This window comes from Hemiscyllium ocellatum, chromosome 18 (genome assembly GCF_020745735.1).
Source record: "Hemiscyllium ocellatum isolate sHemOce1 chromosome 18, sHemOce1.pat.X.cur, whole genome shotgun sequence".
NCBI classification, from domain to species: domain Eukaryota; kingdom Metazoa; phylum Chordata; class Chondrichthyes; order Orectolobiformes; family Hemiscylliidae; genus Hemiscyllium; species Hemiscyllium ocellatum.
This window is the reverse complement of record NC_083418.1, coordinates 78938168-78948524: the sequence shown is the minus strand read 5'-3', so window position 1 is coordinate 78948524 and position 10357 is coordinate 78938168. Positions and strand designations below refer to the sequence as shown.

General features: G+C 42.1%; 1 protein-coding gene across 2 annotated transcripts in view; it reads right to left on the bottom strand.

Annotated features, from left to right (window-relative positions):
* Nucleotides 1–310: 310 nt before the first annotated feature.
* Nucleotides 311–10357, bottom strand: part of nadsyn1 (NAD synthetase 1) — a 100611-nt gene continuing 90564 nt past the window's right edge. For both annotated transcript variants that reach the window (XM_060839119.1, XM_060839120.1), the window contains 5 exons: nucleotides 7271–7402; nucleotides 6959–7028; nucleotides 3888–4016; nucleotides 2933–3109; nucleotides 311–497 (listed from right to left, as the gene is read on the bottom strand). In XM_060839119.1, coding sequence (XP_060695102.1) covers nucleotides 435–497; nucleotides 2933–3109; nucleotides 3888–4016; nucleotides 6959–7028; nucleotides 7271–7402 — 571 coding nt within the window. In that variant the 3' untranslated portion in view covers nucleotides 311–434. The remainder of the gene's footprint in view (nucleotides 498–2932; nucleotides 3110–3887; nucleotides 4017–6958; nucleotides 7029–7270; nucleotides 7403–10357) is intronic.

Sequence of the window (10357 nt, the reverse complement as noted above, 5' to 3'; positions counted from 1 at the left end):
GCCACTGTACTGCCCAGGTGGCCATTTAAAAATCGAGAGGAGCAGAAATTTCTTCACTCAGAGTGGTGAATCTTTGGAATGCTCTCCTCCAAAGGGCTTTGGAAGCTCAGTCATTGAGACTGTTGAAGACATAAAATGAATATGCTTCTGGAAGATAATGATGTGAAAGGGACATGGGAGATGGCGTTGGAAAGTGATGTTGAGGTAGATGTCATGGTCTAGAATGGCAAGAAAGGCTCAATGGGCTGAATGGCTTTCTCGTGTTCCAAAGCTGTTGAACAGGAGTATTATTTCACAAGAATGGAAAGGGTTTTCACTGGGACTATTAGGCTTTATTGCTATACAGCTACAACAAAGTCTGCGGTTTAATTCTGTGGGAGCACACTGCTCTCCGTCCATTGCTGGCAATTGTGCTCAACACGGAGTTGTAAGATTCAGTCAAGCTCATCACAAACACCATTGTTGGAACTTTCTTGGCTGCTCTCGAGCTTTGAGACCTTGAAAAAAAAAGAGGAGAAAGAAAAATGAAACAATAATGAAGGACTTTCATAACTTAATCATCAAAAGCACTTTAAATAGACAAGGTTAAGATAGGGGATGCATAGTGTAAATCAAAACTGTTAGATTTAAAAGAATCATAATTGACAAGGAGACAACTTGCAAAGGTATGTGGAAAAAGCAGATTACCTATCGTGCCAAATAACACACATTTAATGAGCCAGTGCAGGCACAATGGGCCAAATGGCCTCCTTCTGTACCTTAAAACTTCTGTGGTCATGTGAGGTTAGCTCACGAGACTGCACATTTGTTGTGATGTATAGAATTGGGGGAAATCAAGGTAAGTGAAGTATTTTATTTTGTGAAATATTAAACAGTACACCAGTTAGTTTCAGACAAATACTACACAGGTTTACAATATTCCCATGATACTGGTGATGCAAATGGATGACACTTCAATGGATGGTTTGTGATAGGATGGAAGTGGGGAGTTAGAAGTTGCTGAAATCAGTGTGTGGCCTGTATTGGAAATGTGAAAAGACATTTACAAAGACCAGCTACATGATCCAGAATAAGAGTTGGAAGAGAATCAGTGTAGAGTGAAACCTGTAGATGTTTCACAACATTGTGGGCGGCACGGTGGCACAGTGGTTAGCACTGCTGTCTCACAGCGCCTGAGACCCGGGTTCAATTCCCGACTCAGGCGACTGACTGTGTGGAGTTTGCATGTTCTCCCCGTGTCTGCGTGGGTTTCCTCCGGGTGCTCCGGTTTCCTCCCACAGTCACAAAGATGTGCGGGTCAGGTGAATTGGCCATGCTAAATTGTCCGTAGTGTTAGGTAAGGGGTAAATGTGGGGTATGGGTGGGTTGCGCTTTGGCGGGTCGGTGTGGACTTGTTGGGCCGAAGGGCCTGTTTCCACACTAAGTAATCTAATCTAAAATGGCACTGAAACTAGTACAGAAGGACACTTTTTTTAAAATATAGAAGTGCCGATAATAAACTATTTTAATTGGAGATGATATCTCCTGACCTAGGAGCACAGTAGAATCAGTGGATGAACTTTATCTTCACCTTGCAAAATTAATACATCAGACCATTGCAGGTTCAATAAAACTCAAACTCAAATAGAAATGAGTACTCATTGGCACTATGGATCTATCAGCGCACATGGACTGCAGCAGATTAAGGAGGTAGCTCACCACCACATCCTGAAGGCTAATTAGGGATGGACAATTGTTCTGACCAACCAGTGATGCCCACATCTCATTAATAAATCTTTAAAATTAAGCTTAACTTAATGAACAGTCATCTAGATTTGAAATGTTAGTGTGTTCCCACTCTCCATGGATGCTGTCCAACCCACTGATCTCCAGCATTTGTTGTTTTCAGCACAGATTCCAGCATCTACAGTAACTTGCTCCAACTTTAAGATTAAATTGTTCACCAAGAAAGGTACAAGTACAAGGAAAGATAATCTATGTGAAAGAGAACGTTTTCAGCATTGAGTTGAAGGTGAAGTTTGAGCCAAAGCAGCCGAACATCAAATTCATCTGACCACTGCGGCCGGAATAGTAATGTGCGACCTCTCTCTCTCCACCACAAAGACAGGATCAAGAATGCAAAACAGGGAATCAGGTAACAAATGGAGCAGACTCTCCACTTAAGACAAGCTGCGGTTCTGCAATGGCAACATCCCAGGACTAGACCCCATGATATCATCCAACCTTTCCTATCTAATTAATTAATTATTAAAAGTTTGGGAGAAGATTTGTAGCTTGGGTGCTCGTTGTTGTGGTTCTGTTCGCCGAGCTGGGAATTTGTGTTGCAGATGTTTCGTCCCCTGTCTAGGTGACATCCTCAGTGCTTGGGAGCCTCCTGCGAAGCGCTTCTGTGTTGTTTCCTCCGGCATTTATAGTGGTTTGTCTCTGCCGCTTCCGGTTGTCAGTTCCAGCTGTGATCTAACTCCTCATCTCCTGGGTCAATAGTTTTAAATTAACAAAAGTCTCGCTTCAATCTAAAATTTCTCATTCATATAGCAGCCAATGTCAGGGAGGCAATGGCTTAGTGGTATTACTGCTGGACTCAGAGACATAGGGAATGGTCTGGGGACCCAAGTTTGTACCCTGCCAGAGCAGATGGTGGCATTTTAATTTCAGTTTTGTATTGAATTGAAGAGTCTAAGGAAGATCATGAATCCATTGTCAGAAAAACACATCAGGTTCACAAATACTCTTTAGGGAAGGAAACTACTATCCTGACTTGGTCTGGCCTAGACGTGACTCCAGACCCACAGCAATGTGATTAGCTCTGATGGGCAATAAATGCTGGCCTAGCCACGAATGAATAAATAATAAATCAAAATAGTCCAAGAGCCAAACCAAATAACTTGGATTTTCCAACTCGATTGCAGGCCACTGGATCCTTAAGCCTTACCTGGTTATCAATACACTTGAACTGCCAAGACCAACTAGCATTGTATAAGAATGGTCGAAGATCAAACCGATTGTCATCAGGACTATAATTTTCTGCATGGTACGCAGGGGTCAGTGTTGTCATCTTGTGCCGGTTAATCGAGTACATTTGGAAGAAATGTTTCACTTTCTCAGCCACCTTGAGATGAATCAGAAATAAAAATTCACTTCAAGTGAATGATATTCTCTTCAGCGCTCTTTCACGTTTGGGTTTAGTTTAACAATTGTGTGTGGATTGACTTTACAGAGAAAATCTATTGACATTTGGTCATGGCCTGTTAAATCCCATGCTGACTCAAGTCAATAAATAATAGATTTTCAGTTCAGTCAGACAATAGTGCGAAATACTAGATTGACAGCTCCCAACTGAATTCTTAGAAAGGTGCAGTCAAAGTTTAATCGAACATAATTTTAGTTGGACAGATAAAAGACTGGGATTTCTCAACACCTTTTTCAAATTTATTTGGGGATATTATGCAGGATTAATCATCCAAGTCTAAATAACTCTCAGCTTCTGTATAAATATTGTCTGACTAATTCAGAAAATAATTCTGAAAGATAATTGCAATCAACTTCACACATACATTTAGATAAAATGAAGTGTGTAAGACAGAAGATTTGGTCGTATTACACATTACCAAAAGAAAATAAAAATGTTCCATTCGAAAGAAAGGTCACTGACCTCGAAGCACAAAATCTATTTTCTCTCCACAGGTTCTACCAGACTTACTGAGATTGTCTGGCAATTTTTGCTTTTGTGTTTCATATCGCCAACATTTGCAGTTCTTTGTTTTATTAAACACACAACTATTGGTTTGATGAATATAATGCAGACTTTACTCAAAACATTTCCTGATACTTTTCCTGATTATTTTTTTATTTCTAATTAACATATTGCAAACCTACTATTACATTACCTGCCTTGGGGTACAGATACTTTTCCACATGTAGAGCAATTTGCAGAACATACTGTAAGGGCCACACTTTGCAATCTTTCTTAGCTTCCCAAAGACAGACAGTTCCGTGTAGGTCATTCCCATATCAGCCTGTACAGAAATGAATGTTACATTGAAGCATGTGTATCACATTGAAATGGAATCCAACTCGTTTTAGATTATTGTTGAAAAGATTCAAGTTGCCAAATCTTCCTGCACTTAATAGAAATGATGCAAAATGCCAAATTTTACACTATCACGATTACTTAAACCAAAGGAGTGTGGCCTTTTTTTACCTCCCTTGCGAAGAAGCTTATATGGTTGTGATCATTTGAAATTAGCTGAAAATGTGTTGCTGGTCAAAGCACAGCAGGCCAGGCAGCATCTCAGGAATACAGAATTCGACATTTCGAGCATAAGCCCTTCATCAGGAAAGATGAAGGGCTTATGCTCGATCATTTGAAATTAGTCCTGTTAAGTAAAAGATGAAAATCTTCACCAGCATGACAGCAATCATCGAGTCCTGTGCTGCTACACAACTCTAAATTGTAAATTGTAGGATAAGTCTTTTAATGGCAGCTGTAATACAATGAATTAAACAGTCTGATGCTCAGAGCTTCAATGAGCATATTCATTGCAGCCTTTATGTAATCAGTAATATTGCTTATAAACGTAAAGACGAGGTATATAGACAAACATAAACCAAGACCTACTGACAAAGCTGGACAAGATAAATCATTCAAGATCCAATTAGTACAGAGAGGGAAAAAAATAAATTATGCTAAATCTTAATCAAACTCTGGTCAGTCCCAGCTGGAATTTTATATCTAATTCTGGGCACCATATTTTAGGAAGAATACCAAGGCTGTGGGGAACATGGAGGTTTGCCAGTTTTGGAGGCACTAGGATCAAAGACTTCAGTTATGGGAGAGAGGAGAGAGACCGGGGCAGGGAGAGGATATTTGATAGAGGTATGCAAAATGACAAAGGGTCTTGATAGAGTAAATAAGGGTAAACTGTTTGAAGTGGCATAAAGTTTAAAGGAATCCAAAGCATGAAATGAAAAAAAAAAATCCACACCAAGCTTAGGTTATCTGCAATGAGCTGTCGAGGCTGATGGAAACAGATACAACAGTGACTTGCAAATGGAAGCATATGTATCACATTGAAATGGAATCCAACTGGTCTTAAAATTATTGTTGTTGAAATGATCCAAGTTGTTGAATCTTCCTGCACTCATTAAGAACGATGCAAAATACCAAATTTTAGACAACCACAACACTTATAGGGCAGTGGGAACAGACAAATCCAGAGCAGGAGTAGATCTCAGCTCCTGAAGCCAGCTCTACCACTCAAAAAAAAAAGTCACAGCTGATTAGATTATAGCCCTTCCTGTCCACCAACTTTCAACTTCACGCATATCAAGAAACTATCCAGCTCTGCCTTAAAATAGTCAAAGATTCTGCCTGCACCAGATTTTGAGACAGTAACAGCTCCAAAGATTGATGATCTCAGAGGAAACAAAACTTCTCCACATCTGTCTTAACTGGGCCACCTCTTATTTTGCAGCAGCTCTAGATTCCTCCCACAAGAGGAAAGATCCTCTCGAAACCCACTCTGTTCAGGTCCCTGAGGATAGAGTCTTAGAGTCCTACTGCATGGAAACAGGCCCTTTGGTCCAAATTGCTCCATGCCGACCAAAATGTCCATCCACGCTAACCCCATTTCCCTACCCTTGGCCCATATCTCCCTAATCCTTTCCTATCCATGTATTTGTCCAAATGCCTTTTAAATGTTGTTAATGTACCTGCCTCAACCACTTCCACTGACAGCTCATTCCATGTCCATACCACCGTCTGTGTAACTAATGCCTTTTAGTCCTTGATTCCCCAATCCTGGGAAAAAGGATGAGTGCATTCACCATATCCATGCCTCTCGTGATGTTATGCACCTCTAAGATTTCCCCCACTCAATCTCCTAAGCTCTGAAGAAAAAAGTCCTAGCTTATCTAACCTCACCCTATAACTCAGACCGTTGAGTCCTGGCAACATCCTTGTAAATTTCTTCTGCACTCTTACTCAAAGTGTGGCCTCACCAACGTCTGTATAACTCCCAAATTCTTTACTCAGTGCCCTGACTAATGAAGGCCAGTGTGCCAAAAGGCTTCTTCACTGCCCTGTCTACCTGTGACTCCACTTTCAGAGAACTGTGCACCTGAAATCCAAGGTCCCTCTGTTCCACTACACTCCTTAAGGGCCTACCATTCACCACAAAACTTGATTTGACTTTCCAAAATGCAAGATCTCACACTTATCCATATTCAACCCCACTTACCATTTCTCAGCCCACATCTCCAGCTGATCAAGGTCCTGCTGTAATTTCTGACAACCTTCCTCACTGTCCACTATACCTCCTTTCTGACTGTTATCTGCAAACAAACTAATCATGCCTTGTACATTCTCATCCAAATCATTGATATAGATAACAGTGATGTTTCAATTAAGTCAATCAAGCGGATTAGATTAGATTAGATTAGACTTACAGTGTGGAAACAGGCCCTTCGGCCCAACAAGTCCACACCGACCCGCCGAAGCGCAACCCACCCATACCCCTACATTTACCCCTTACCTAACACTACGGGCAATTTAGCATGGCCAATTCACCTGACCCGCACATCTTTGGACTGTGGGAGGAAACCGGAGCACCCGGAGGAAACCCACGCTGACACGGGGAGAACGTGCAAACTCCACACAGTCAGTCGCCTGAGTCGGGAATTGAACCCGGGTCTCAGGCGCTGTGAGGCAGCAGTGCTAACCACTGTGCCACCGTGCCGCCCGGAGGGGAATAAGACTCAACAGACAGCTCTTACAAAGGGCCAGCATGGTGCAGTGGGCCAAATGACCCCTTTGTGTAATGGATTATTCGATGATATTGCAGTTGCTGTGTTGCTCACACTCTCTGGTTAGAATAATAACATTTCATGTTGTTTCACTAAAGTCAAGGCAACAGCGAATTACAAACAAGTCAGAAATCTTAAAATTAGTCAGAAGTACCTCATCAGTTTGAGATGTCTGTCCCTCTGAAAGTGGCTCCAGTTCAGCAGTTGGTGGCGCAGACATAATGCTGCAACAGGACAACACAAGTGATTCCTCAATATTAAATCAACTGCACAAGAATCAAAACATCTTTCACGTCACTTCCTTAGATCTGAAACAGCCTTAATCTATCTTCCGTTCTGGAGAATGTTTCGGGTCCAATGACCATTAACTCTGCTTTCCCTCCACAGGATATGCTGAGTTTCTCCAGCTCTTCCGTTTCTGTTCCAAACGTAAGCATGAACTGAAACTCTTGCAACATCAACTTACCTTCTCAGTGCGGTCAGTTGGAAGTTTTCGATACAGTACTGTATAAAGCTCCTTAAATCGGTCTTACTGATGCCACCAATTGGGTTGATGTCAGCACTGGAGCAATCGTATTTGGTCAGATATCCACAAAGGCTGAAAATAAAAGTAATAATCCGTTTCCTCAGGTTAGGAACTCTGTCACCAAGACAGATTCAAACTCAAGAAGACCTCTTTACAGGAAATGTTTAAGGACCCTGGCCTTAAGGGCGGCACGGTGGCACAGTGGTTAGCACTGCTGCCTCACAGCGCCTGTAGACCTGGGTTCAATTCCCGACTCAGGCGACTGACTGTGTGGAGTTTGCACGTTCTCCCCGTGTCTGCGTGGGTTTCCTCCGGGTGCTCCGGTTTCCTCCCACAGTCCAAAGATGTGCGGGTCAGGTGAATTGGCCAAGCTAAATTGCCCGTAGTGTTAGGTAAGGGGTAAATGTAGGGGTATGGGTGGGTTGCGCTTCGGCGGGTCGGTGTGGACTTGTTGGGCCGAAGGGCCTGTTTCCACACTGTAAGTCTAATCTAATCTCCAAACCTCTCCTGAGCCGGGAGGGAGTGCCTGAAGTTTTACTTTTGGATTTCCAACCACATGTTTATTCATATTCAGCATGCACCAGATTTGTTGTCATGACTGCACAAAGAGGCAGCTTTTCCTTGTCCAAATGCCAAGAGGAAATGCTTTAGTTGCAGTGTGTGTTCGGACTGAAAAAAAACAGTTTGGTTGCAGATGTAGCTGATGCTGTGACTAATTCCAGCCTCTCTAACATTCAAGTCCACATTGACAGATTTGCATTAACTAACTGTGTTATTAATCATCCCATTCGAGGCAGTTTTACTCAAATACCGTATGAAACTTCACCAGGACATCACTCAATTGCTTAACCGCAAGAACAATCTGTGCTTAAATAAATTGTTTTTAAATGTTCAGTTAGGTTTTATTAATTCGGAGTTTCCCATGTGGAGTCATGAGCTCAGAGACAGCAGTGACCGTCATGGGTCTCTGACCGAGTTATTACGGGTGTGTTCCCACGACAACAAGGCCCCGCACACTCAGTCACCCACCTATCTCAGTCTCTCATTCCTTACTCAGGGGGTCATGACAATTCTCAAGTCTTGAAATTGGGCAGAGTGGGAAAAAATTTGGGAAGCACTATATTAATTATTTTAATGTTTAACAAATAAACACGAGTTAGGAGGAGGCCTTTCAGCCAGGTGAGCATGTTCTGCCCTTCAACAAGATTATAGCTAATCCGACTGAAATGTCATCAACTCCACTTTCCTGTCTGTCTCCCCATAATCCTCATCCCCCTCATCCAATAAAAACTTCAAATAAATTCGAGGTTGATTTGTAACGACCCTCCCTCCACTGCTCACGGGGGAAGAGAATTCCAGAGATTAATAACAGTTGGATTTAAAACAAAAAAAACTTTCCTCATCTCAAAACTTGATTGCAACACCAGGTTAGCGCCCAGTTTTATTTGAAATCACAAGCTTTTGAAGTGCTGCTCCTTCATCACATGAAGGGACAATGCTCTGAAAGCTTGTGATGTCAAATAAACCTGTTGGACTATCACCTGGTGTCATGTGGCCTTGTCCACCACAGTCCAACACTAGAACCTCCACATCATGCCGAATTTTTAAACTCAAGGGGAAACATCCTCTCAGCATCTACCCTGCTGAGTCCCACATCTTAAAATGTTTCATTCTTCTAAACTCCAATCAGCAAAAGCCTAACTAGTTTGTTTCTTGGTAAGGCAGGCCCTCATCCCAGGAGTGAGTTGTGTAAACCTTTTCTGAAGAGGTACTCATGTGATCATATTCTGAAGTAAGGAGACTATGACAGTACTGTGCCTTTAAGAGATACATGTTCTGTCCTGTTACTCTTGCAGAGAGCTGTTGTCACCCTGGTGCTGAGGTGTCTGCACCTGTGAAGCAGACTAAATAGCTTTGGGTTTTTGTTTTAAATTCAACAAAAGCATTTGCCAGGGGTGGGTGGGATCAGACTCATGCAGAACCAAGGGACTTTGCAGTTTGCTGGCTGTTGGAGTTAATAGACAGATCGCTCTCTCTCTCTCTGCTGCTAATGAAGACTTAGACAGAAAATTAGCTTTATACTGCCCCTTAGAAATAAAAGAGGCTGACTGTTTCTTTCAGTATTTCTTTCTACTGGACTGGAGAAAGATAGCATGTGAGAATACAATCATTTTGATAACCTACCTTTGCCAAGGGGGTTTATGCGATGCTGCTTGTATTGGGACCTGATTTGGAGACGCCGGTGTTGGACTGGGGTGTACAAAATTTTAAAAATCACACAACACCAGGTTATAATCCAACAGGGTTATCTGGAAGCACTAGCTTTCAGAGCACTGCTCCTTCATCAGGTGATTGTGGAGAATAAGATTGTCAGACATAGAATTTATAGCAAAGGTTTACAGTGTGATGTAACTGAAATCACATATTGAAAAGAGCTGGATTGTTTGTTAAGTCTCTCATCTTTTAGAGTGACCATGTTGGTTTCAGTTCTTTTACATGTAAATCGCAAAACTTTTTTTTAAAAGTTACATTCAAGTGAACTTTAACAATTGGTGTCATGTCAGCCCAGATAGCGCATTGAAGGTGTTAACTCCCTGTGAGGCTGACATTCCTGATGAAGGGCTCCTGCCCGAAACATTGATTTTCCTGCTCCTCAGATGCTGCCTGACCTGCTGTGATTTTCCAGCACCACTCTAATCTAGACTCTAATCTCCAGCATCTGCAGTACCCACTTTCACCTGAACACAACTATTTATAATTTCAGCAATTGTTTTGTCAGGTGTCCATGGGATGTGGGTATCACTGGCTAGGACAGTATTTATTGCCTATCCCTAAACACCCAGAGGGCACTTGAGTGTGTTACAATCCCAGTTAATATTAGCACTGCATGAGGCAAATTGTAGACTGAAATCTAGCCTGGAGAGCACCTGTTTAACTTAAAGTAAAACTGAAAGGGTCGCTTTCTATAGTTTTCGGTTTTACCCCCAAGCCTACAAAAAGAACCTAGTCCTGAAATTCTAACAGAAA